Raw genomic sequence first — 27,655 nt, forward strand, 5'->3', positions numbered from 1 at the left:
CTAAACCTTAACAATAGGTTTCAGACGTGTACATGCCATGATGTCAGTATAGACTCAGGGTTCATTCCCACTGATCAATACATCTGGTTGGTAAAGAATTACTTTTGACTTCTCTTCTTTAATTATGTATGAAGTATGTCATATTGCACCACTGCTATTCTTGCCTTTAGGAAGTTTAGATTTGGTGGTGGAGGAGAGTTCTCTCATATTAAAATGTGAAAAGTAAACAAACAAACAAACAAAAACCTGGCCACTAAAATCGAAATACTGATGAGTGAACACCCACAACGTGTCTTCATCAGTTCCCTTTTAATTATACTGAGTAATTAGTATGTAATGCTGTGGTTTTTTAGGTAGCATTGAAAAGTGAGGACGATTTACATTCATTGGTACATTTTCACAGCTGTTCAACATTAGGGAACTCTCCAACCTGAAAAATCTTGGCATTTTTGATCCTTCAAGAAAAAAGTGTGGGTAAAACTGCAGGTCTAAAATGGGAGACAAGTGAAGTGGTCAGATGAACGCATTTCTTCTCTGCAGCTTAGGTGCATCCCATAGCTCACTGCAGCAAGGGTGTTTTATGTTCAGTAGTTCCAGAATTACTTTCGTTTTCTATGGGATAGTACCGCACCCCCTCCAGTGGCACATCTTGGTACAACATTTCCGTTTTGCCTGCCTTGGGATGGCACTGGCTGAAAAAAAAAAAAAAAAAAAATGATTTGTTATAAGAAGCTATGCCTGTTTGTGATACGGATCTCATAGACACTTCATAATGCCATCTTCATCCTTTATTTGTGATTAAATATTCTGGGATTATTTTCTGTGTGTGTATGTATGTATGTGTATATATATACATTCACAATTCAGATAATATTTAAAATACAGTGAGGTTTTTAGAGGTGAGAATTGGTGGAGGGACAAGCCAAGGTATTTTCAGATCCTCAGGACTTTTTTTGGAGCCTATCTTCTACATTGAATACTAAGATAGCAGTAAGATAACTTATGCACAGCAGAATTGAAAATGCTTTTTGTGTGTGTAAGTTCCCTCTGATAAAACAGTAGGAAAATAGACTCCAAAGAAATCAATAACCCCATCCTCTCTTCCATCTCACGCTGCAATATGAACAGTCCTGAATAGTTAACTCTTCAGTGAAGTCATAGAATCATAGAATGGGTAGAAGTAAAATGGGTCATGCTAAACTGCTCCTGTTTAAAGTGTTAAACATAGTAAAGAAATATTGACGAGAAATATGTATCAACTACTTTCTTAAACTTCACATGCTGCCAGTTAAATTCAGTACTCCGTGAAAACTTGAGTACTCATGTCTTCTAATGTTCCTTATGCAGCCTATATAGAAACCAGGTCAGTATGGGCAAGGGTAATCTGTCTGCCACAGTAGTAGACACGGATATAGAAGTTCAGAGGTAATGAATTCTTATAAATTAGTTATCAGAAAGAAAAATCAGCAATATTTTCAAGACTTCTTAACATTTGCAGGGTGAAAAAGGCTTCCCTGGTGTTCCAGGACCACCTGGTCATAGAGGCTTTCCAGGTCCAGAAGGGCCTCCAGGACCACAAGGACCAAAGGTAGGTTTCAGTGGTAAGAGAAAGACACTAGATTTGTGCTTGACTGTGGAAGTAAGATATGCCTGGATAAAGAATTATTTTAAAAAAGAACAGAAAAAAATAACACAACACCAAAACCATGTGTTCAGGAATCTCCAGTCTAGTGATTGATGTTATGTGGTCAGAAGCTGCAATGTTCATTTTTGAATGACTGGAAGTAGGTGATACAAATATCAGCTTTTGTTGTCATTTTTCCAGGAATCAGTGCTTAAGGTCTTGGACTGACCTGCCAGAGGCAAGGAACATATGTCTAAATACATTATAGTAGCATAACTACAATTTTGCTTAAGCAGTGTGCTCTGGCATTTGTTGCTAGAAAGAAGGGAAACAATCTATTATCAAGGCAAAGAATAAAAAGTAGATTTAAGAAAACCTGAAGCAAAATACTTTTTTTCAGTTAAATCTTGTTCTGCCTAGGAAATGCCTTTTACTTACCTGAAGTCTGAGGAAAATGACTTTGGTGACTTAGGCTTACTTGCTGAAATGCCCAAATGTATTTACATAGTTGCATGTATGTACTAATGTACATAGTTGCACATGTTTGTACTAATATTAGAAAATATTGTATACCCTGTTATGCATTTGCTCTATTATATTGAAATATGTGGCTGTTCATTTCTGGTTTAGGGTTCACCAGGGCTTATGGGCTTAGCTGGACCCAAAGGTATACGGGTAAGTACTTCTGTTTTAAACAAGCTCATGTATATTAAATATCTTGTTTAAAGTTAACAGTAATTTGTGAAAAATGAGTTTATATGACAGAAGGAAGGGATGCCTTCCAAAGTGATCTAGACAAACTTGAAAAATGGGTTCATGTGAACCTAAGAGGTTCAGCAAGGCCAAGTGCAAGGTACTGCACCATGGTCAGTGCAATCCCAGATGCATCTGCAGGCCAAGAGAAGAACCTTTGGAGAATAGCCCTGCAGAAAAGGACGTGCGTGCTCTGGTAGATGAGAAGCTGGACAGCGTGTTATACAATATACTTGTGTAGTCAGAAGGGTTAAGGAAGTTAAAGTAATGATAATGTTTTCGTAGAACTATACTTGCATTCATTCTATTTATGAATATGACAAAAAGGAAAACTCATGATGAGATTTTCCTTAATATCAGTGATGTTATTCTACTGTGTTTTTTTTTTTGTTTTCTTTTTTATGATTAGGGAGTCCCAGGAATACCTGGATTTTCAGGTCCCCCAGGTCTTCCAGTAAGTAAAAATAAATCTGATTCATCAAATTTTTCTCTTGAAATACTCTTCAGTAAACAATTACTCTCAACTCAGCATACTCACTCCAGTGTCAATATCTGAATTGATATTATCTAGAGATAAAAGTCTTAGCATTGTCGATTCTTACTTATTGTAATGATTTCAGAACGCTTTGTAATCTATCAGGTCTTGTGAAACACTCTTCTGGCACAAATGGTTTCAGTGTTGCTGTAAGGGAATATGAATGTGCAAAAAAAAAAAAAAAAAAAAAAAAAGTTTGTGTCAATTTCACACATGTTTTTTAGGGTGAACCAGGAATTGCTGGCCCCCCTGGGCGCCCAGGTGTTCCAGGTTGCAACGGCACAAAGGTACAAACCAAGCTGGTTCTGATTGTGATTGGCTGTTTCAGAATGGACAAAGCATTCTTACTTTTTCCCCCAATATGCAACAATTTTGGTTTGTTTTGGTTTGTGATTTTATTGACTAGAAAAAAAAATTAAGTCATGGCAGTTAATAATGGAAGGAGGAGCACTGTCTTTGTGTAAGCATAATTAAAGAATACAAGTTAACATCCTGTGCTGATAAGAATTATGTTTGTTATTTTGACCAAAAAATTATTTCACTTAAAGTCCAGAAGACCTAATCAACTTTGCCTGAACAGTCTGTCTTTTAACATGAGTAATGGAAGAGGAAATTAGTTCATTTTATCTTACCTGTATCTAACTTGCAGCTGCCAATTCATAAATCCCAAGAGAAACTAATATAAAAATTTAATATTAAGAAAGAATTCCATCTGAAAGGGGGCATCAGAAGAATGCCTTTCATGGAAAATCATACATTTAATAAAGAAACAGAAAACTAGTCTGACTTAGCTAATAAATCCTTATCTCTGACCAGTAAGGTCAGGCTATGCCACTTCTTTTAATGTGATAGTAATCCAACTCATAAATTTAGTGTAGTAACTAACTCTTTTGTATAGAAAACATCTTTTGCTATAATAATAATAAGATGCATTAACAATTGCTCTTAATTTCAGGGTGATCGAGGTTTCCCAGGTCCTCCAGGTAGAAGAGGTGCTCCAGGCATTCCAGTAGGTGTCTGTGAAATTCATGATTGTATGTATTTTTACTGCATAGAGACACTCAGTGAAGGAGTTTTGTAAAGCCTTATGTCAGATGATACTGACAACAGTTGAAATATAAAAGTATCCCCAGTTTGTTAATAATGAATAGAGTGCAGTAAAGAAACAAAATGTAAAACTGATGTTTAATCTGCTGTATGTTAGGCCTCAACTTTTTTGGCAGTGAATGCATGTGAATTCATTGTCTGATATTAGCTCTATAATGACACGAGGTGTACTCATGAGAATTTAACACATCTCTAAAGGTGTACAGGATGTATTTAAATAGATTCCATTTTCAGTTCATACCTAAATATCATTGAGGATACAGCCTACTTAAGCCAATAACAGAACACTCTGTTTGTGAAAATAAATCACTTAAAGAGCACTGAGTTTAAAGAGAATTTGTGATGTGTTCCTTCACCATTGTTGCTTACTTTTCTGTTTTAGTAATATGGTTGTTCATCTCTGTAGGGTATTCCTGGCATCAAAGGAGATAAGGTCAGTCATTTACACCATATTATCTGAAATAGTTATTGGAAATCAAGACTTAATGTTTGCTGCTGGAAATGAGTACTTGATGTCATCATTCACAGAAAACAGGTTTATATTCCAGAAGTACAACAAATTTTGTCTCTCATTCAAAACTGTATTATTTTTTTCCCTGTTCCTTTAACTACATTTATTGGATGTTAAGAATTTATGTCTTTCAAGCACACAAAGAATTAAGCCCCTCCTCAAATAGCTTATGGAATTCACATGGAAAGCTACAAATGCACTGGAAAGATGTTAAAGATGGAAAAAAAAAGTATAGAAAAACTGAAAAAATGTTCAGGACTGTGGATAGGACGACAAAGTAGATCTGAAATGAAAACTACTCCTAATACAGAGAACTTGGATGCCTAAAAAAATTATATTTCATTTAATAAAATCATTTTAAAATATAGAATTATCTGTAGTGGACACTTATCATTGTCTCACAGATCTGATGTTGATTATTTTCCTATATACTTTGTTATAAGATTTGAAGCCTAAGATCCAGTAAAAAGTTCTACAAGCGTATCTTTCTATCTGATTTATCTGGTTGTCCAGGGGTGCCCTGCAGATGGATATGACCAAGGATATGGTGCAAAAGGTGATCCTGGATTGCCAGGAATGCCTGGACCTCAGGTAATGTATAGTTAACTCTTGCTGTGAGATGTGCATATACGCCTATAGTTGTATGTATATACATGTGTCCGTATAATTATTTTTATGTACTATGTATTTATATATGTGCAGTATTTTTTAGAATTACTCATTTCTGAACAAAATAACATATAACATAAAATAACCATATTTTTAAAATTATTAACTTAATATAATCTGACAAACAGAGTTTATCAGAAGTTTTTTTTCTGACTTTTCAACACAGAGTACACCAGAATAATAGTAATTATTTTGTCATCCTTATCTATTAAGTCTTCCTTATCTATTGGTTAAATAAAAATGAGAAAGCCAGATTGCAGACGAGAAAAATTACTTTAGAAATAGTGAAAAGTTCCCCATGAAGTAAAATTGGTTTAACTTCTCTAAGACTGTTAACAAAACCAATCTGATCTATATTTTTTCTCATGAACAGCAAGGTTAATAGAAGAAAGCAGAGTAGGCATTTATTTTGATTGCTAGTATAAACAAAGAACAACTGACTAAACTGAAAAAAATAATATTTTAAATTTCCCATTTCTTCAAAAATGAAGCTTTTAAGTATAGAATTTATTGCATGGAATATCCCAAAGCTTGCAGGCTTACTTTGTCTAACAGTAGGACTACATGGATAACTAGAATGTCCACTGTTGCATTAAACAGGTATTATACACTAGCGTAGTTTAGTTTTAGAACAGACGTGTATTCTGTGTTTCAAAACATGGAGTTATACTTCTGCATTATCTTGAGACATAAAAAGGAAGTCAAGAGACAGTGCTTCTCCTCTGTTATTCAGTTTGATGAACTTAGCATTATGATTTTCTCATGATCTTGCTAGGACATTTATTCATGTTGTGTTTGGTTTGTTGTATTTTTTTGTTTGTTTGTTTGTTTTAATGTGCAGGGTGCTCAGGGTGTTCAAGGATATCCTGGGGAAACTGGACCACGGGGTCTCCCGGGAACTTCAGTGAGTATGATCTTATATCTCACGTGTTACTTTAACCTTTGATTTTCAAAGTAATCTGTGGACTTATCTGACTCTCAGATTCACTGGAAGTTTAGTGTCTTGAATTTGTGAAATCTGTACCTTTCTGCATTCATCTGATTATTTTTTTTTTTTCTGTTTATGTTTAATGCCTGATAATTCCCATGTTTTCAGACATATCCTTGTCTAAGCAGGCACTAATTTTAGTTTCAAAATAACTACCCATAAATTAACATTAAATACTAATGTAAATAACTGTTACAGAGATTTATGTTGGCAATCAGGCCATGTAAACTCTACTGTCTCTTTACCTCACAACAAATTGCAGTAGTAATGGTGAAAGAAGAAATGAAAGAAAGTAAAATAACTCGGGTGAAAGCTGGGAACTTCAGGGGTCCTATGTTGCTGTGAATACCATATTTTTTTTACATAGTGAGTTTTTCTTTTCCTTTTTTTTGTAGGGAATACCAGGGAGACCAGGACCTCCTGGACCTAAGGTAGTCTCAGATTGGTAATGAAAATGAAAGCTTTCTAATATGTGTAACATCTATTTTCATATTCTATGAGTGTTATTAAAATAAATTCTGTAAAGAGCTCCGAATTGTGTTTGTTTGTTTTTATAGGGTCTTATGGGAATGAAAGTAATAGGAACCAAAGGAAGAAAGGTATTTGCATGAATGCTTAAAATGTTTTAAAATTTTGTTTCTGATATACTATGGTGAAATATTTGGAAAAGTAGATATTGTGAATAAAAATTTCCAGTGTATGTGTGGTAGTCTTTTACTGGAAGATGGAAACATGGCATCATATAAGGACAAATTGTTTTATCATGAGAGTTGAAGATACAAACTTACCATAGAAGAGTAGAAACCTAAGAGGAGATAGAAGTTAATATTTACTACCTCATCACATTAATGTGTCATTTATATATCAATATCATTTTTATTTGCTCAGCATTCCTAACTGCTTATCCAAGCACGTAAACACTGGTAAATATAGAGCATCTGTAGACTCAGTTTCTTATGGCCAATGTATTTTTTGTTTCAGCTCTCATGATGCTAGAAAACCTCCCAGATTTTGAGGAAAAAAATTGGACGATTCTTCTTTTGTTGTCTTACGTTATATGCCATATAATTTACATGCATAGAAATGACAAAGATTATTACCTCAGCCTGCAGTTGGAGGATAAGAGTAGACAGTCTGATTGCCCTTACAGCATCATTTTAAGAACTTGGGTCATCTCAGAATTAGGCTAATGGATTTGCATGGGTTCAGCTGTGGTCTGAAACATCACTGACAGTGGGATTGATTTTAATTCCATAATTACTCTTAGGGGCATGCTAGAAGGTTCCTGGCATAATGTTTAGAAATACAATTGATTCATGAAGCGTTCCTTGCTATTACCATGCAGGTACTTGCAATGGCTTTCCCTTGGCTTAAAATCACTCAAATTCATGGATAATATTTTGTTGAGCTCTGTGGGAAAAGGCATATTTAGGAATTCCCCTGTTCTAAAAGTACCTCAGTGGAAAGTGTACTTTGATATTAATGTTTGATACAAAAACTGATTTTACCTGTCAGCAATATTTTATAATGATCTCCTTGTAGTATGGGACTACAGTTCTGAGGATGTCACCAAATACACTTCATATATTTTTATTGACGGTCTTGATCAAACTGGGAGAAAAATGATGATAATTGTAAGGAGATACTCTTTATGCTAATTCTAGATTCTTTGAAAGAGGGCAGTATGCACATTCTTAAATTTTTCACCTAGGAGAGACTGTAATACTAGTCTTATGTTTTCTGGCTAAAAAGCAAGCAAACAAATGTTAAAATGTTGCTTGTTTTTTTCTGTAAAGACAGAAAAAAAAATCACAATTTCAAACGTATAGCAGTAGTAATTTGAGACAAACAAACAAACAAAAACTTGTAGTTGCTTCATTTTTCCACCTTTTTTTAAGGGAGACACTGGATTAACTGGACCCCCTGGACCACCAGGAACTGTTATCGTGACATTAAGTGGACCAGACAACATGACGGTAGTAAAATAGTCAAAGGCTATGTTCAGATAAACCATTTTACTGTCTTGTACTTTGTGCAAGGATATCCTTATCTTCACTATCCTGGTAACATTTATTTTCACCTACTGTAACTTTTTCAGTATCGTTAGTTACTAAGCTTTTCTTACAATGTGTCTGTTCAGTTTTTCAAGTATCCTTGAGAGCAGGCTGGTGACTGTATCAGCCAGTTACCTCAGGACTCTGGGGGTACACCCCCTCAAGACCCACAGACATACAGATGTTCAGGCTCCTCGGGCAGTTGCAAACTTATGGAGTGAGAGACAGTGCTCCCCAGGTTCCCACCATCTGAACCATTGCTTGAGGGCTGTGTGTAGAGCATGCTCTAGTGAAGACTGAGGCAAAAAAAAAAGTTATTGAATCCCACAGCCTTATGCTTATCTGCTGTTACCAGCTGTCTGTATTGCTCACTAGAGAGGGTGTGCACTCCTGGACCATTTTTTTCCAGGTGCTGTACCTTATGGAAGCCTTTCTTAACTTTCTTTGTACCCCTAGCTATAGGCAGGGGTGCTGATAGTAAGTTGCTTTTTCATTTAATTATTTAAGTAGAGCTATCTATGCTTAAGTGATCTTATCAGTGGTGTGAGGCTTTCCTATTTGTTACACTTGAATGTTTCGGTAAGCGCAGAAACAGTTCAGTGAGCCTATTAAATTTTGAATTAATTTATTACTTTTTCTCTATAATAGGACTTGAAAGGAGAAAAAGGAGAAAAAGGATCAAGAGGACTTCCAGGGCCAATGGGATTTGCGGTAAGAGACTACAGTAAATCCCATGAATTCAGACATTCAAACAGCATCACCTAGTAATGGCAGTTCTTTAGGGTCCAGTATTATGATATATATTCTGACCTTTAATGAATACCTACTAGTGTTGCACGTCATCTTTGCACTATTTAAAGATTAAAAAAAAAAAAAAAGAAAGAAAAGAAAAAAAAAGATAAATACGTATTTAATTTAGAAAATATGACTTAAAAATATGTGTATTTTGAGGGTGTTTTTGTTACAGGGGCCAACTGGTGATTCTCAGAGTGAAAAGGGTGACCGAGGAGAACCTGGGGCACAGGTATGTGAAAAAGGCATGATATGTTAATCTTCCTTGAAAAGCAGTTTTGTTCTATTTTTTCTCAGGGAAAAGCTGTTAGACTTTTGCTTTCCAGTTTTCAAGTCAGATTTTCTAAGATGCAAAAACTTTCATCCGGTAAACCAGACTAGAAATCTTTTTTTTTTTTTTTTTTTTTTAATTTTTTTTTTTTTTTTTTTTTTTTTTTTTTTTTTTTTTTGTAGGGTAAACCTGGTAAAGAAGGTGCTCCGGGTCTACCTGGATTGCCGGTAATGAAGGAAACCTTCAAAATGTTTTTTAAATAATAGTCTTTAGGATTAGGATTGGTAGAATATGCCATTATAAAGGCAGGTTTGGACGTGAGATCTGTAGTATTGCTTGCAGGCAAGGAACTTTACCCTAGCCTGAATCTTTCACTTAGATTTCTTCCTCTGAGCAAGTCACATTCACATTGCCATTGCCATCTCCTTGAAAAAAGAAAAATTTCAATTATAAAGCTTACTGATGACAGTGCTAAGAGATTATTTCTCATAAAATTTTCTGCTATCACCTGCAGGGACAAAATGGTGAACAGGGCAAACCAGGACTGGCTGGCAGACAAGGAGCTAAGGTATTGGTTAATGCTTTTATTGTTAATTTTGAGGATGAGGATAATGTATGTTTGAAGGTTAGTATATTAGTACATATATTGGTATATATACTGAACAGTTGTTTTGGGAACAGAAACAGTTCTGGAATAGAAGTCCTTTAATGTTATGAACAAAGTACTGAGGTGACAGAGGATACCAAATGTCATGTCAAGTATTGTTTTTAATAAATAAGTTTAACCAATTTCTGTCCTTTAATTAAGGGTGTAAAAGGAAACACTGGTCCACCTGGAGCTTGTGGTCGAGTAAGTGTGAATTACCTTCATCATAGCATTTGTCTAAACCACTAGAATAAGAATAAGCCCAACTGATTTCATATGGCAATGTCAGATACCTCATGATGCTCTTACTGGAATATATCATTCTGGGAGGTACTGTTATTGCTAGGTGTTTCATAGAGATGGCATCTCCCTTCAAGTAGAATTGGATACAAAATCAGCACCTTATTAGACTTCAGTCATTTCCACTCCATTATCCTTCTTAAAGGCCCCACGTGCATTTAATGGTAACTTTCTGTTCAAATTGTCCAAAAAGAAATAACTTCAAATAAGCTGAATAATGTGTGATATTGGCAGAGCTGTAAAAATGCCCACATTGTTCTAACTAAATGGTCAGTATGAGGCATTGTGCACTTGTCTTCATTCTTACTATTTTTTTTCTTTTCTTACAATCTTTTTATTAAGACAGAGTATTATGATGTAGTTGGTGAAAAAGGTGATGAAGGACCACCTGGACCTCCAGGACCAAAAGGGCAACGTGGCATACCTGGTTAGTAACCCATTAAGACTATAATCTTTTGGAAAGAGCTGATTACTCAAAGGGCTTGCTGCAGGCTAGATTTTTTGAGTACTCTGAAGCTTGCTTCTGCCTTTCCAAGAATAATTCCAAATTACTCCAATGGAATTACAGAACTGATATTCCTTTTAAAAATGGTGAAGTTGACATACTTCATTATGCAGTTAATTGAGTTTAGGACCTAAACTCACTCTATTCTCTATAATGACCTCAGTGGGTAATTCCATCAGAGCATTGTTTATGTATGCTGTAGACAAACCGTCAGGGCTGTAAGTCTTCTTACCTTCTGCTGGAGGTTCTTCTACTCTTTCTTCGCTTTCACAGATTGTTTCTTGCCATTTTTTAATGTCTATCACCTTAGAATAATATTATTTTTCTTCTGTTTATTTTGGCCATGTTGTAAAATTAAAATGTACTGATATATTTTAACCAGATTTTAGTGAGTGTGCAACAGCTGTGTAAATGGTATATACCTACACAGGCAAAACCAAACTCATAAATGATAAAATGAGAATAGAATGCAGAAGTTCAAAGATTGTAGTCAGTGTTACTGAGTAGTGCCTTGTATATCATGCAGTTTCTTATTTAAATTTCTAAACACATTGTTTTGCAGGGCCACAGGGTCCTCCTGGAGATGCTGGTAGACCAGGTATATGTAATAATTTATTACCTTGTTATTATACCCAGTCAGCTTTGTGAAAATCTTAATTTTGGAAGAATTTGAACATAACTGTAAGTGGCAAAAATATGCCACCCAAAAGTTTTGATGGGACAAGTATTTGAAGAGAGATTAAAGAACATTTTAAAATATATTTACATTGTCATTGTAATTATTTAATAAATAACAGCATGAAAAAAAGATTTACAGTATGGACTCTGAGTCAATGTGTTTGTCTTGTTCAACCTGCAAACTTTACTTTGCTTTGAAGTTCCATTTCTTGTTTATTTTTATATTTTTTCCTGTTTTGTTAGGGTTGTCAAGACCTGGTCTGAGGGGTCCCCCAGGATTTCCTGGGCCAAAAGGAGCAAAAGGAGAAAAAGGACAGGTGGGCTTGTGTATTGTAGGCCCTCCAGGACTGCCTGGGATAACTGGAAGAATTGGTTCTGTTGGATTGCCAGGTCCTCCAGGAGAACCAGGTGATGCTTCATTATTGTATACACAATGAACAACAATGAATTTAGAGTCATCTCCATATCTAACTAATTAGATTATATAAATACGTAAGAATGGAGTGTATATTGAGTTATACAACATAATTTTTCCTTGGAAATTTCTTGAAAATTAAAAAGCATGCAAAGCAAAGGTCTGCTTCATTGTTAATGAAGTTCTGGGGAGAAGGTATTGTGACTTCCTAGGTTGAAAATTTTTCACTTTTTTGTATAACTATGACTAAAAACTTCTATATAATCACAGGAAGGACTAATGAGAGAAAATCTGTTCTTAAGATTAGCTTTTCCAAAATCTACAGAATTTCTGTAAGACTACCTTCAGAAAGGGCTGTTCTAAAAGTTAGAGAGATCATACAGATACCTGCATAGGTCTTGCTAGGCATTAGAGCTGGTTTGAAGTTCTGACAGCATGAAAACAAAATAGTAGCAAAGTAATAGATGAACCAATTGATTAGATGCAGTTTACAACACTTCTAGAAAGTGTATTAACCAAGAAAATATCTTTAAGAACCAGCATCATGTTTTCTTTACATATGGTATTGCTTACACAAGTCCTTTTCTGATATGATGCTTCTATTTTCTCTCTTAAAAACATCTATCCTGCAAATGTATTGCTCTGTGTATCTTCTGTCTTTTCCAGAGTGATAGTAAATACACCAGAATAATTCTGACAAAAATACTTGAACAGCATTAATAATCTACAATTAAAATTAAAGTTTCCAATTCTGGAAAAGTAAGAACTATGTTTCCGTTGATTCAAATAAAATGTAAATATTTCCTACAGAAGGGACTGTGCTTTTTAAATGCACCTCCCTGGCTAGACAGGTGGATCCAGCAGCAGTTTGATGAGATTTACTTTAGCTTTGCCATACTTATCCTCAAGTATATGAAGTTAAAGGTGTTTTGGACTTCTCCAGGTAGTTCTTTCTTGAATAAATACTGACACCAGCTCATCCCTGAACCTTTATTTCTGCTTTAGGAAATGAATAATTGTCTGATGTACTGGTGCCATGCTTCTTTCATTAACAGGTAGAGTAACTTTTAGAACAGGCCCACCAGGACTTCCTGGACAGCCAGGGTGTGCAGGACCTCCAGGACCTCCAGGAGACACTGGCATGAAAGGTCAGTGACTGTGTTTTACTGGCTATGTTTCAGGGTTGGTACAGTATTCACTTGGCTAACAAGATGTCAGAGACACCAGGAACTCTTACTGTTGTGGAGTAAGCCTTTCCACATTTGAGAGCACTTAGAGCAGAAATTAGAGTTGGAAAACAACAAAAAAAAAGTGTTCAGTGTCAGTACAGGGTTTTGTCTGTCTTGATTTCGAGTAGAATTTTTCTTTTCTTCACAAGAGTGTTTCCTCTGAATGAGATCACAAGTAGATCATAATGGCAGTTGCTGGCCTTCTCCAGTTTTGCTTCCTTTCTGCAAGCTATCACTTAGAATTTACTGAAGTGACCTTCCTTTGAAGTTAAGATCACATTTCCTGCTACTGCTCTTTGACCAGGATATACTGACCATCCTCTGCAACAAATTATATAACACATGAGCTAAGCTTAAGAGTTACTTGCTGTTGAACAACTAACTTATTATATTCCTTCTAGGTGATGAGGCTTGTGTGTGCACTGATTGCAGCTATATTCCGGGCACACCTGGTCTTCCTGGTTCTCCTGGGCCACGTGGCCAGGATGGCATCCCTGGTAAATTATCTCAGTGTTCCTAATAGGATAGTAGAAAATGGCAATATTTTACTTTTAGCACAAGAATCAGGACTGGTATGAGCATGTCAGCAGCATGCAATATTCTGGGTCCCTGAAATAGCTCTGAAGTTGTGATAAGTATGCATAATACAGCTCCATTTGCTGATGTGAGCCTGTGTCCTAAAAGCATTTATGCCTGTGCACTGAGCTTAGGTGCAGCTTGAAGCCAGGTTAATCTGTGCTCATGTAATCAGTGTGAATGGCAGTAACATTCAGTGCTGAGTGTAATTATCAGAGCTGTCAAAATCTATTTTCTTATTTTCTTTTTCCTCTGCAAAATATGCTGTTTCTTTTGCAGGTAGAGATGGAGCACCAGGTCCCAAAGGAGCTCCAGGTTCCCCAGGTGCACCAGGGCTTCCAGGAGCTCAAGTAAGACTTGCATTTTTCAGATTATTTTTCAGATCCCATAATAATTTCATATAAATGTCACAGCTGGTGTTACATGCTGTTACACTAGGTGATTTCAACAGTTTTCTGTTGTGACCTTGCCTTGAATGTTGTGTGCAGTTCTGGGCTCTCTAATAGCAAAAGGATATTAAGATACTTGAAACTGACCAGACAAGGCCAACGGCGCTGGTAAAAGGTCTAGAACACCTGTCCTATAATGAGAAGCTGAGAATGCTTAGGCTGTCTAGTCTGGTGAAAAGGAAGTCAAGATTCTGTTCATCTACATAATACTATAATCATGGCAGTGGCTGTTAAGCATGCACAATTTTGTCTGTCTGTGTCTGCTTTATATTTTACCTGCTGTGATTTTTTTCAGTTGTCTCACTTCTCTTGTGTCCAGCATATCTTGGCAAGTCCAGACTTACCAAAGCCCTGGCTGTACTGAGAAACTCATAATGCCCCATTTACTGGTACAAAGGACATTCCTTCTTGGGAAACTTGCTGAAGAGGGTTGGCAGGCACCTACCACAGACAAGGCACTTGGTTGTTCTAGTTTGTGCCTGTAGTAATAATTATTCTTAGGAAAGTACAGTAGACACTGTCCAATATCAAACTGACATGCACAAATATATATTGTGGTGGCATACAGATTTGTAACTGGAAGAGCCTACTAATGTTTCTTTTTGCAGCTTCCAAGATTTCATGAGCCCAAGGTCGCTAGATCTCAGTGTGCTTTCAGCTTTACATTATGCCTTGAGGGGTCAAGGAAAGAGCACTGAAATTAGCTACAGATAGCCAACTATGGCAGTGTCCCTAGGGAGAGAGTCCCACAAGGAGAAGAAATCTCAGATTTGAAGATATTTTCTTGTACTCTTATTTGTGCCAATAATGAAAGTGTGCATTTTTAGTAAGTGGAGATGAGAATAAGGAGAATCATTCTCAGGTATTCAATTTGAATACTACTAAAAACCAACCAAGCAAACAAACAAAAAAACCCACTTGAAAACAGTTGACATGTCTAGCACTGAAAGTTTATGATGGCTTTTTTTTCTAGGGACCTCCAGGTTTTAAAGGAGATCAAGGACGTAAGGGATCAAAAGGTGAGCCAGGGTATGTGTATCCAGAAGGACCAAAAGGAGAGCAAGGAGATCCAGGAACCAGGGGGGACAAAGGAAGAAAAGGGTCAAGTGGAATTCTGGGAAGACCAGGCTCTAAGGGTCACAAAGGTTCTAAAGGTGAAGAGGTGAGTATGCACTGTCTGTAGTGAATACAGAATTCATGAAAAGCTTAGTCAACAATTTTATCTTACATTACAATCTGTTTTACCTATTATGATATTTCTGCTGAATATCCTCTCCCTGACTTAGATGTACTATGCTCATCTATAGCAACAAATCCCAAGCGAAAACATAAGAATGACAGTAAATATTTTTGTGTAATACCATACAGACATGAGCCTGGTGTGGATGCATGCTGCTGAAAAGCCTCAGCACTGTCTTAGATTTCTGTGATAAATGAAACAAAACAAAACAAACAAAAACAAACAAAAAAGATTTTTTTCTGTCTACTCACATTGCTTAAAATAAGAAGTCCAGATGATTCCAGTTTGGTCTTTAGGAGTTAATCTCCAATCAGGCCTGAGAGAAACCACAAAAGGTTTGAGAATAACTGTAAGACTAGGATTGTTTGGACAGAGGTCTTTGTTCAGCAGAAACAAAAACTAGCAATTATCATTGTGCTGTGTTGGCTGAGAAATTGTAAAAGCAATTCAGATATCACTCCCTTTAAACTTGACCTCATTCTATTCAAGGAGAATCAATGTTGAGATTTTGTTTTTTCCCAAATGTTGCTTTGAAAAATGAAAAATAATAGTTGGATGTAATGCCACGGTGATTGAAAATTGAGCTGGTACTATTTCGCTTTTAATAAAAAGGATGAACGAATGCCCTGTGCTTGTAACCATTGATTCTAAAGTTCATATTCTGTTGATCACAAATAATTCAGTCATAAAAGTCCTCCTCAGTTAACAGAGTTGTTCTGTTGCTGAAATAATGTGATATTACAGTTACAGATAGTCAGGCATTTTGTTTTGAAAGTTAGCGTGAAAAGCAAGTAATCTGTGGGATGCAGACATGTATAATCATTAATAGGGATTGGCTGGTTCAAAAGGAGATAGAGGGCAACCTGGATTGCCTGGCAACCCTGGTCTTCCTGGAGAGATGGGGCTTCCTGGACTGCCAGGATATGGACCACAAGGAATAAGAGGTGTCAAAGGCTCTAAAGGATTACCTGGTCCACATGGATTGCCTGGAGAAGCTGGTTTGTAGCTTAATATTTTATTGTTCTTTACCTATGATAAAGATTTCAATTGCAAAGATAGACTGAATAAAAAGATATAAATTATGAAAAATAGGAAGTTTTTCTCAGGATGAGATTTGCGTTCTTCCAGCTTCAGTCCCACTAGAAACAAAAATCTTAGGGTCATAAGACAGCTGAGGTTGGAAGGGACCCTATCAGGTTCATTGGTCCAAAATCCTGGTCAGAGAAGGGTAAGCTATGACATTAGAACAAGTTCCTCAAAGGATTATCCAGTCAAGGCTTGAAAACTTCCAAGAAACAAGACTGTTCATTTTTCAGTAGCCCGTTCCAGTGCTTGACCAACTTCATCATAAAAAAAAGATCCCTTAATTATATATCCAGTTATCAGTGTGAGCTAAGTCACTGGGGAAAATAGAAGGGATCAAATCAGTGCCAGCATCATCAGTGTGTTTATTTAAAGGCAAGCATGATCTGAGAGAACTTGAACAGGAGAGATGTATTCAAGATAGAATCAAGTCACTTCATAAGGAGAATTTTTGAATTTTAGATCCTTGGGATTCTGAAGCTTAGTGCTTCAGATTCGTTGGATTCCGTATGCCTAAGCTGTTGACTCATTTAAGATGTGAATTTGTTATCGAAAGAGGTGAAATTATCAGAGTTCATCTGTCTGAGCCTTCATCAATCTCAGTTTGTCACACTGCTCCACATATGAAGAAATCTACATAAATCTCTGTTGGAGACATTGCTGGTTGTGGGGTTTTTAGTTTTGTTTCTTTTTATCTGATCTGAGGGCAGTCATTGTTGGTATTGACAATAAGTTTTATTTCCTACTTGAAATCATTTTGTGCTCTTTTTTCTGGTTTTCCACCAGACTGCAGGAGGGCTGAAAGGAAGCCATGAGATGGGCTTACTGTCAATAAAATTATTCCCCTGTATTAAGTCAGGATTTGAAGGATACTCGGAAGTATGGGAACTACAGAAGACTTCATTTTTAACTGAGTAGATTCCTTGCTAATATTTTAAATGCCTAACATTTTCAAACTGTAAGACTTTGATAGTGTATTTCCTGAAGGTCTGAAAGGAGAGACAAGTAGGATAGCTCCATTGCCTGCATTGCCAGGACCCCAAGGACCACATGGTTTACCCGGACCCCCAGGAGTGCCTGGTGAGTAAGTTTAAGTAATGTGATTTGATTGATTTGATGATTTGATTGGACTTTCTCTACCGTCTCAAGCTGGATAAAAATGTTGGTTTATTTTGAGAGAAATGTAAGAATTTCTGTGATGCAGAGACTAAGGAATAAGCTGTATCCTTGAGTTTCAAGAAAATTAGGGGAAGTGGGCATAAAAAAATGAACAGAAAAGGCACATGGGGCCATACCCACAGTGTGCAGTACAGTGAAGGGTCTAAGCAAGACCAAGAAACAGAAACTTTAGGTGTGTATGTTGTAGCTCATATATCTTAAAAGGCATTCTGACATAATTTTGCAATGTCTAATCGAAAATACACAGCAATTCCTGCAGTCCTCAAAAGAGAAGAATTAAAATTAGTTTGAAGCATTCTTAAGCCCCCAGTATTGACAGTAACAAAATCTCATACAGTAGTTACAAGCTTGCTCAATTTTTTTTTTTATTTTTTTTTATTTTTTTTTTACTTTATTAAACATTGTTCTAATATATTGTGAGTGATCCTCAGTTTCCTTAATGGGTGGGTTCGGGGCTTGGGTTTAGAGAGATGCTTTTCCGACAGCTGGTCTTCTAAATATTGCAGTGAGACTGAAGATAACTGTAAGGCCTCTGATTTGATTTTATAGAACAGCAGTCCTTAAAACTGCCCTGAATAGTACAGAAAAATCTGTTAGTTTAATGGTAGCTTCTGTTCATTTAGTTGGTTCTGCTCTGAGCCTCAGCCCTATGATGTGTGGCTTGAATGTTCTCAGCAAGTGGAAGATATGTATCTGCACATAGTTGTTCAAAAAAGTTGAAATTGGAAATATTGCATAAAGACTGAACTCACAGACTTATGTCTGCTTTGATGTGGTGAACACAAAAATCACGGTTATTACTATAGTGATGTGGAGGATAAATAGTGTCAAAGACCTAAAGATATGATCTACAGTGATGTTCTAATTAATGATGATAAACTAGGAAACACCAGGTTATTACGTGATAAAGTTCTGTGGTAAGATGCATCACAGTTTCTGTATTTTCTTTGCACAGGTAGGGTTGGAACAATTGGTCAGCCAGGTGATGTGGGGCAACCAGGGCCAACAGGTGACACAGGCTTTCCAGGGCTTGGGTTTCCTGGAAATCCAGGCCCAAAAGGTAAAACACATTTATTGATCTTTAAAAAACAAAGCAAAACAAAGCAAAAAACCCACACGTGTAAATAAATAAGAAACAAACAAACACAAAACCCCCTTTTTTCTACTTTTTTTGTTGTTGTTAAATCTGAATTGAAATAGATTTTAAATAAATGAACATTAAGTGATATTTAGCACTCTTGTAATTTACTGCCTTCAAGTTGCAAAAGTTTCAACACTGCCTTCAGATTGCAAATTTGAGGTACTTCAGAGACTTATAAAAGGTGTCAGTGGGAAAATATTTTAAAAGATGATTGTAAAGAATTGATGTGTCCTGGAATATTGGCCTAATAACTAGTTCTGAGTGCCAAACTTACTTCAATTCTGTTTACCTACATGTGTGTTACAGAGCTGTACTAGTAGTTTATTTTTAATCAGTGTTAATACAATACAGTGTTCTATCTGCTCTACGCTGGAGGAAATAGAAAACATTTTGAATACTGTGAATTTGGCCCTCCCTCATGCACAGTCATGCCCCTCTTTTTTATATGCCTTTGGATGCTAGAAATATTATGAGCTACTCTAATTGTCCCATCAGGAAACATACAAACAAAAAGTAGAAAGCTCTGTTACTAAAATTACTACAATGTAGCTTGTTGAAGAGAATAGTAGGGAGCTGGCACTTAACACTTGAAACAAGTAACTGAGCAGTGTTACAATGAGTATTGAGTGAGTACTTTGAGATTAAGAGACTGTGTGGCAGATGCATGTAAGGATATAACTTAGTAAAAGAAGCACGTAACAGCATACATGCAAATACCCATTTGTAAAATAAGGTGATAAACACAGAATTTGTACTGACGTTTCATTTCATTTGCAGGAGATAAAGGCCTTCCTGGAGGCAGAGGGGCACCAGGCTGTGAAGGAAAGATTGGAGAGCCAGGCCGAGCTGGAAATGTAGGACAACCAGGAGAAAAGGTTCGGTTAGAATAACTGAATATTGTGAATATTGTAGGCACTGACTTTGATTACTTAAATAAATATCCTAATGAAAAAAAATGACTGTCATGTAAAATTAAGGAAAAATTTTATTTTCAGATATGGGCCCAGCTTTTTTTGTTTAAGTGAGCATTGTAATGCAATAACAGCAAACAGAGGGAATTGCTTTTTTTATGCTTAGTAGCAATTTCTTAGAGGTAGGAGATAGAGTTCAAAAGCTATTTAGACAAATTAATATATTGATGCAGAATCTGCAGCTGGTCATTAAGGAACATCCAGTGTTCTACTGAATTGGAGACATTATGCATGGTAAGGTGAAAGATCCCCAGGAAAAGATGATGAATAGTAAAAAAAAGCTAGCTGATCACAGGATGGAAAAAGTATTTTAGCACTTCTGCAAAGCATAGTACATATTGATTGTCTGTATTTCTGTTTTGCAGGGTGACCCAGGCATGATTATTCCTGGAGAGCCAGGCAGACAAGGTTCACCAGGAGGTCGTGGCATTCCTGGCCCAAAAGGTGATAGTGGATTTCCAGGGCTTCCAGGCTTACCAGGGAATGCTGGACGTGATGGCAATAGTGGCCCAAGAGGTACTGTGGTCAAATAAGCATAAGAAACACCATAAGATAGATCCATGTTTTAAGGAAAGGGAAGCCAAGTTAAACATTGTTCTCTCAAAGCTTCAAACTACTGTCTAAATTTTTATGAAAACGGTCTCCTTTCTTTTAGGAGATCCAGGCTTGTCTGGGGTTCCTGGGGATCCAGGATTTCCAGGGAAACCTGCTGAATGTCTTACTGGCCTGCCAGGCTTGCCAGGAGCCCAGGGAGCTGCAGGCCCACCAGGTAGGATTCTCTGAATCAAATGAGATTTTTGGCTGAGTGGTTCTGGGTTTTGTTTCTACTTTCCAATGTCCTGAGGGATCTGAAGTTTTTTTATGGATATTGATTATGGGATAATTTGCAAGAAAATGAGATCTCATTTAAAAAGAAGAATTGCTGATTGGAGGAAGCACATGACTGATTAAGGTAGATTAAGAGTCAGATTGCGTGATATGGCCCCAAAAGTGATCATGAGCTGATGTAAATTCCACAAGTAGAAGTCTCTTTCAGTCATCTGTCTTGTACGGGGTTGAATTTCATGCAATGTCATTGATAAAGAAGCAAAACAGAGGAAAAGTCTCAACTATACGGAAAACCAGTTCAAGGACTCAGAGTACCTGCATCTACTGTGTGTGATTTCCATTCCAAAGGAAACATACTCAGACATTCAACTCAGTTATTCTCTTGTATGTGAACACAAAAATGTTTATTGACATGGTGGGAAGTCACTCTCCACAGTTTTTGGAGGACGAATGTAGAACTGGTATTTTTAGTTTGTCTAATCTGTGCTGTGTATATTTTCACATATGTATCTTCTGTATGTTTGTCAGAGTTCAAGAAGAGTTTTGTTCTTGTAATGGCGAGATAGAGATGAAGGTTAATTTTCTGGCAAGATATACCTTACATACACTATCATGCTTTTTTTTTTTTTTTTCTTAGGAAGAAGAGGTTCACTAGGTTCAAAAGGCAACCTAGGTCCTCCTGGCTTGGGTATCCCAGGAATCTATGGAAAGCCTGGGGAACCTGGATTAATAGGTCTCCTGGGAAACACAGGATTACCTGGCCTCAAGGGACAGTCTGGAAGGCCAGGAGTATCTGGTGTGCCAGGTAAGGTCTCTGTGAATATGTGTTATGACATAGAAATCTAGTCAGTTTCTGCAAAAAGGTGTCAGTCATGGTGACGTGTAATCAATTCTAAGTTGAAAATACAGAAACAGTTTACTTCAGCAGTTTTTATATACCGACCTGTATGATCTTATATGGAAGATAAATCAATCATCATTTCCTGAAGAATATCTAGAAGCTGTTATAAACCAGTTCCAAGTTTTCTACAGCGTTCTCTACAGTGTTCTCTAGAGAGTAGGTTACCTCACTGTTTTCTGTACAGCAATGTCTGAAACATAACACTAGATAGTTAACATTCAGAGTCTTCCCAACATAATGAAAATGTAAAGAATTCGATAGTTCTTACTCAGCATTCCTTTTCAAATGGATAGCTTATTAATGCTACTTTTTTTTTTTTTTTTTTTTTTTTTTCTTCTGGGGAAAAAATGAAACAAGTTCATGTCTTGAGTGGGTCAGAGATATGACTCAAATTGTCACAGAGTTGACTTTAAGTAGGTAACCCCCATAGGGTGAGTTGTTTCGTTGGGTTATTTCATCAGAAATATGTTCGTACTTGGTTTGGAGAATAAAAGAAATCACATTTGTAATGCAGCTTTTTTAACAAAACTTTTTCAGTACTCTTAAATCCTTTGTTATTCTGTTGCAAGGAGATGGTACATACATTTTCATATACACAACTGTAAAAATAATGATAAACATGCAGGCCAAACCTGTGCTTCTAATGTCATGTCCTGGCTGGGCTCCAGCTCCTGAGCCAGTAAGGAATGTCTTTCCCATACATCCTGTGACAGATGTCACAGCCCAGTACAGATATCAGGTATATTACAGTCACTCTCAGTTATTGCATTAATTGGTAGAAGCTATTGCAGCCATTAGTAACCCCTCAAACTATCCAGGTTAATCTGTATCTAAGTGCTGTTTCATTTGTTAAAAGCTGTTAAACTTGCTTCTACAGTTATGTTCTAGAAATGGAGAAAAGATTAACAGAATCAATTAGCCATTTAAATCTCAGACACCTGCATAACTTTCTAAACTAATGTTCTATGCTACTGATCAGTATTAACAAGTACATTCCTACTGTTTCATTTCCACAGGCCCTAGAGGAGAGCCAGGTATAATGGGCCCACTAGGAATTCCTGGACCTCCTGGCAGGACCGGAAGTCCAGGCAACCCTGGTATCAGAGGCAAGTGACAAAATTACATGCCTTCATTACAGGAGCTTAACCAGAATTTCTTTGTGTCTTGGTAAATCTTTGATTTCTGGACCCTTGAAGTCTACCAACAGAATAACAGAGTTTTCTTTTAGTAGTAATGATTTGTCACCTTTCCTACTTCACTGGTATTTGTAAAAATGGTTAATGATTTGATACAGAGCTTTTTGCTCTGCTTTTTTTGTGGTTTTTTTTGTTTGTTTGTTTTGTGTTTTTTTTTTCTGTGTTATTCATGTTCAAAATATTATCTTTAGAAATTATTTTTTTTTATTTTATTTTTTTCAGGTTCTCTTGGCTCCCCAGGGCTAAAAGGAAGAAAAGGGCTTCTTGGAGCTCAAGGTGAACCAGGTGACAAAGGTTTTCCTGGACCATCTGAAACCTTGGTTGTGATTGGAAATAAAGGAGAACGAGGCTCAAAAGGTACACGTTCACTTTTTCATCATTCAAAACTAGTTAGGGTTGTCATCTCTGTTGCAGATTCAATGGATTCTAACATATAGAAGACAGTAACTTTACTACTTAAAGTATTCATACGGCTTTCTGATAATTATTGCCAAACACTCTGCCTCTTCTTGTGAGATGGCTGGATATTACATTGAAAATTTATCTCCGTTTTAACAAGTCCATCCTTAGTAATCCTCACATTGTAATGTTAAATCAGTAATAAAATGGGATTAGTTTGTACAAACATCTTACAATCACATGTGTCTTTACACACACAGTAGCCTTTGAGCAGAAACATGTATGCTTACCAGCTGAATACCAGACCATAAAGAAGTTGACTCTGCTTAGATATATTTGACTGTGAGAGGATTTATTTTCTGCATAATATTAGAAGAGACTTGGCATTTGAGTTGGGTGTGCTCAACTAATGCTGTCTGGCTTTGTGTAGACCTTTTCATGTGGTAGATTTTGGAAACTTCCTTTTGTCTCCATGTGGGAAATAGAGAAGACACTGCTTCTGTTTATTCACAAAGTAAAATATTTTACTCCATTGCAGTTTCATTACTTTAAAAGAGTTAGAAACTCACATTCTAAAATGCTGTTGCTCTATTTATTTATTTATTTATTTATTTATTTATTTATTTATTTATGAAACCATTTTAGGAGTCCAAGGAAGAATGGGCCTAAAAGGAGAAAAAGGAGATGCAGGTATCCAAGGTCCCGCAGGTCTTACTGGATCTGCAGGAGTACCTGGTGTACCAGGTATGGAGTATGTATGTTGAAAATTACCATAACGCATGAAGATAAGATAATATAATTTTGAAGGTTGTTGGGTCTTTGGTGAAAATAAGTGAAAAAAATTTAGTGTAAATTATAAACCTACATATGCCCTTCTACAGAGTTTGCTCTGACTTCACCATGCCCTCATACATAATGATACTTGTTGACCTTAAGTGAGGAAATGAATATAGTGGATTTTTTTTTCCAAATTAATGATAATAAAAAATTTTACTTCTCTGTTAAGATAATTTATTTCTAGAAATCACAATACTGTAATTAGATGCATAGAATTTTTGACAATTAAGAAATTAGAAATAATTTATTCTTGTAATTGAAATGGCTCTTGTCATGATGGGAATAACCAGTATCATCTCCCATATGTCCTTTGTAGTTGTTACAGTGTTTGCCATCACAAGAAAAGCTGCAAATACTTTGGTACTCTGACTTTTTATGGGAGAAAATCAGATCCAACATGCGTAAATATTCAGGAATTACCAGTGTCCTGGAATTTAGATATCTGGGCATTCTAGATTGAAGCTCTACTTTGCAGTCATTAAACTGAATGTTAATTTAGCTAAGTTAAGCTAAAGTGATTGTGACACACCCAGAAACGAATCTGAACTCAGGTGAATAATGGAAAGAAATTTGAACACATTAACAGAGATTACTGATCTTGATAAAATGTTCAAAGGTTCAGTTGCCATTCCAAAATGCTGTGATAAGTCAAAAACCTTAATATGTCAATGCTGATATATAAGATACTTAAGGTTTTTCTTTGATAATAATACTGATAATTCTATGTGCATATAGAGCAGTAGGAAGAACTATACTTCACTGTTTGTTGATTTATAAAATGATGATACCATGCAATGTGTGAAGTAAAAGATTCTGTATTAATCTCAGCTCTACTAGACAGTCAGTAACTAAACAGTGCATGTGAAAATGACACTTACTTTTTCATCTTGCAGGTGTCAAAGGATTTATGGGTCTTCCAGGGATACCTGGAGGACAAGGATTTCCTGGTGCACCAGGAAACAGAGGGAACGTGGGAATTCCAGGTTATTTTCTACTAAGTCATGTTGAAAATTGATAGATCTGCACAGAAGTATTTAGGCAGATCTGAGCAGTTACTGTAAGCGCACAGACGATACTTAGTCAAGTTGAGATTTATTCTCTGCATTATTTGTAGACTTCTAACACCCCAACACTTGCCTGAATTGCAGAAAGGAGTTCTCTCTTGAATTTTAGAGTGGGATGTTAATAATGTATTATAAATGACTATCTCTGTATACAGCTTACAATAACTTCTTAAGTAATAATTTCAGGGTATTAATTATTCAGTTCATGGTAATGTATAATGGCTTGTTCTGATTTTGTAACCAAATGCCTGGCTAGTGGTATAAGACTTATCTCTAATTTCAATAGTTGAAACCTATAATATGTTAAATATAAATTATTTAATTTATATACTCTTAAATGTAATAAACTTTTTGTTAATGTGTTTGGAATTAAAATTGGTAATTCTACAAAATACTTTATTTCTGATAAAGAATGAATACCTGAATATACAAGCCATAGTTAGCAAAGCATGAAATGTGATATGTGATTATGATCCTTTTAAGAATGTTGTTATTATCTGTGTATATCCAGGTCAAAAAGGACAGAAGGGATCTCCAGGCTTTCCCGGAACTTCAGGTGACCCTGGTCCAACAGGCTCTAGTGGCTTTCCGGGTGAAAAAGGAGACCCTGGGCACCCATCTCCTGGACTCCCAGGAGAACCTGGTCCAAAGGTATAAAGGCAATAGAAACACTGTCATATTAAACAAAAAGCAGAGCCCTTGATAACAGAAATAGAAAAATGTATAAGCAAGGGCTGTAGAATTTGCAGGAGATAAGTAGATGTCATGATTATGGTGATACATAAAAAAAATCCTCTTGTGCGTCAAGAATTGCGGAGAAATAGTCTTTGAAAATGCAAAAATCGTATACTCTAAAAGTATGTTGGTTTTTGAAACTGCTGTTTCTTAGGGAGATCCAGGGGCTCCTGGGGCTTTGGGCAGGAAAGGAGAAAAAGGATCCCAAGGTCAGCCAGGCCATAAAGGAGCACCAGGACTACAAGGGCTCAGAGGAGAAACAGGAGTTGCTGGAAACCCAGGTATGTTTTGTTTAGGAGGGGAATTAAATGCTGATATGCTACTAAAAGAAGAGAATTTCTCAATAAGCTATGCATAATAAGCTGTCATAAACCTCAGCAGCTCCTTTGTAGTCAGCATAGACAGGCTAACTGAATTCCAAGTGAAAATGCCTCTTTTTCTCTCCCAAACACTTTGTTTTACAGGGAAACCTGGACTTCCTGGAGATGTTGGTGTTAAAGGACAGCAGGGCCACCCAGGGCAACAGGGTGTTACAGGCCCTCCTGGTATGGTATATAGCATCTCTCCCAGATTGCTGACCTCTGGTTTATTATTTTCTTTGTAATGAGACAGTCGATAATCTTGTTCTTATAAGCTTTTAGAATTTACCTGATACAGTTCCATTCTCTGTTAATGTTTGCATGAGGCTGTTTGTCTTCTCCAGTTTCAGCTGTGCTCTTTAACAGCCTGTTTTCAATGTTCTCAGTTCAGCTCAGGGAATAACTTTTAATTTCACATCAGTACTGTGAAACTTTCTCCTTCATACTCTTTTTCAATCCAAAAGAATCAAGATGTGATAGCAACATAGATTGTAGGAAAGGCTCATTTTAGCTAGTAAAAGAGAATAATAAACTAAGACATAACTAGACATGAAGGAGAAAGTAAATTGGTGAAGAAGGGGAAGAAAGAACTGCATTTCTTGAGCAGCAGAAAATACTGAGGCATTTAAAAAATATATAAGGGGGAGTGTGTAAATATGCAGCAGAAGAGGTTTGTAATGTGGACTTCATTAAAGTTAGCATCAGGCATTTTCTTCAAAAAAGGGCACTGAATATTCTCATATGCAGATCTTGATCTAAGTCGTGTTGTTCTGTTGGCTTTAGTGAACTAATGCTGGCTTATCAGCACTTAGCAAAGATCAGAATCTACTCCCTGAAAACTTGATTTTGTAATAAAGCTAGGGAAAGAAAGCATGCTGCTTGTATTGATTTCCAGCAGAATACAAAAGATATTCTGCTTTTGACAAATGTCAAATATATATATATATCCATCATATATATGTGTATATATGATGGATACCTCTGTCCTTGAAGTAGCTGCACTAATAATTTTTTTTTAAAGAAATTCAGATCTGCACTCTTTTTTCTTTTTTTTTTGTGCAAAATAATAGAAGTAAAAATGGTACCATGGTCCTTTTTAATTCACAGGTGCTGCTGGATACCCTGGAGAAAATGGATTTGCTGGGGAAAGAGGGAATCAGGGTCAGGATGGTATGCCGGGTCCTCCAGGAGTAAAGGGAGAACCAGGTAACTGCAGTGAAATACTTGCATTATATTTTAAAAATTACTTTTTTTCCCTACGTAAACTGACAAGAATTTTGGGAGGAAAAAATTAATAAGAAAGTTCCATGGAGCCAAAGAGGACTTTATAAGTAAAAGGCTTTTAATTTTACATAATTTATTGACTTTCTATATCACTGTAGTACACGCTATTAATGAAATGCATGTCACTCATCTGTTATGCATATGATTTGTCTTAATTTCCCCTTAAAATGTTAATTGCTGCCAGAGCCTAAGTGTTGCTGTTAATGATTCGTATGTTTCACCTCAGAAAACCTAGAAGAAACAAAATCCCTTTAAAGAAGGGGTTTCAGCTTTTATGCAACAAGAATGAATCAGTGTGTAAAAGCTTTCAAGTGAATGTCGTTCCTGACATCATCA

The 27,655-nt window shown here is 36.3% G+C and overlaps 1 protein-coding gene across 1 annotated transcript in view; it reads left to right on the forward strand.

Annotated features, from left to right (window-relative positions):
* COL4A3 (collagen type IV alpha 3 chain) overlaps window positions 1-27,655 on the forward strand; it is a 50,509-nt gene that overhangs the window by 11,739 nt on the left and 11,115 nt on the right. The window contains exons 3-40 of the mRNA XM_015871391.1: window positions 1,499-1,588; window positions 2,255-2,299; window positions 2,787-2,831; window positions 3,137-3,199; window positions 3,868-3,921; window positions 4,426-4,452; window positions 5,044-5,121; window positions 6,041-6,103; window positions 6,583-6,618; window positions 6,745-6,786; window positions 8,086-8,163; window positions 8,890-8,952; window positions 9,209-9,265; window positions 9,487-9,531; window positions 9,819-9,872; window positions 10,113-10,154; window positions 10,593-10,677; window positions 11,318-11,353; window positions 11,677-11,841; window positions 12,904-12,996; window positions 13,479-13,574; window positions 13,933-14,003; window positions 15,076-15,264; window positions 16,172-16,340; window positions 17,413-17,505; window positions 18,560-18,664; window positions 19,523-19,620; window positions 20,082-20,232; window positions 20,372-20,485; window positions 21,182-21,349; window positions 22,462-22,551; window positions 22,864-22,998; window positions 23,686-23,784; window positions 24,771-24,860; window positions 25,453-25,592; window positions 25,831-25,957; window positions 26,141-26,221; window positions 27,143-27,241. Coding sequence (XP_015726877.1) covers window positions 1,499-1,588; window positions 2,255-2,299; window positions 2,787-2,831; window positions 3,137-3,199; window positions 3,868-3,921; window positions 4,426-4,452; window positions 5,044-5,121; window positions 6,041-6,103; window positions 6,583-6,618; window positions 6,745-6,786; window positions 8,086-8,163; window positions 8,890-8,952; window positions 9,209-9,265; window positions 9,487-9,531; window positions 9,819-9,872; window positions 10,113-10,154; window positions 10,593-10,677; window positions 11,318-11,353; window positions 11,677-11,841; window positions 12,904-12,996; window positions 13,479-13,574; window positions 13,933-14,003; window positions 15,076-15,264; window positions 16,172-16,340; window positions 17,413-17,505; window positions 18,560-18,664; window positions 19,523-19,620; window positions 20,082-20,232; window positions 20,372-20,485; window positions 21,182-21,349; window positions 22,462-22,551; window positions 22,864-22,998; window positions 23,686-23,784; window positions 24,771-24,860; window positions 25,453-25,592; window positions 25,831-25,957; window positions 26,141-26,221; window positions 27,143-27,241 — 3,376 coding nt within the window. The remainder of the gene's footprint in view (window positions 1-1,498; window positions 1,589-2,254; window positions 2,300-2,786; window positions 2,832-3,136; window positions 3,200-3,867; window positions 3,922-4,425; window positions 4,453-5,043; window positions 5,122-6,040; window positions 6,104-6,582; window positions 6,619-6,744; window positions 6,787-8,085; window positions 8,164-8,889; window positions 8,953-9,208; window positions 9,266-9,486; window positions 9,532-9,818; window positions 9,873-10,112; window positions 10,155-10,592; window positions 10,678-11,317; window positions 11,354-11,676; window positions 11,842-12,903; window positions 12,997-13,478; window positions 13,575-13,932; window positions 14,004-15,075; window positions 15,265-16,171; window positions 16,341-17,412; window positions 17,506-18,559; window positions 18,665-19,522; window positions 19,621-20,081; window positions 20,233-20,371; window positions 20,486-21,181; window positions 21,350-22,461; window positions 22,552-22,863; window positions 22,999-23,685; window positions 23,785-24,770; window positions 24,861-25,452; window positions 25,593-25,830; window positions 25,958-26,140; window positions 26,222-27,142; window positions 27,242-27,655) is intronic.

Source organism: Coturnix japonica, chromosome 9, assembly GCF_001577835.2.
Source record: "Coturnix japonica isolate 7356 chromosome 9, Coturnix japonica 2.1, whole genome shotgun sequence".
NCBI lineage: Eukaryota > Metazoa > Chordata > Aves > Galliformes > Phasianidae > Coturnix > Coturnix japonica.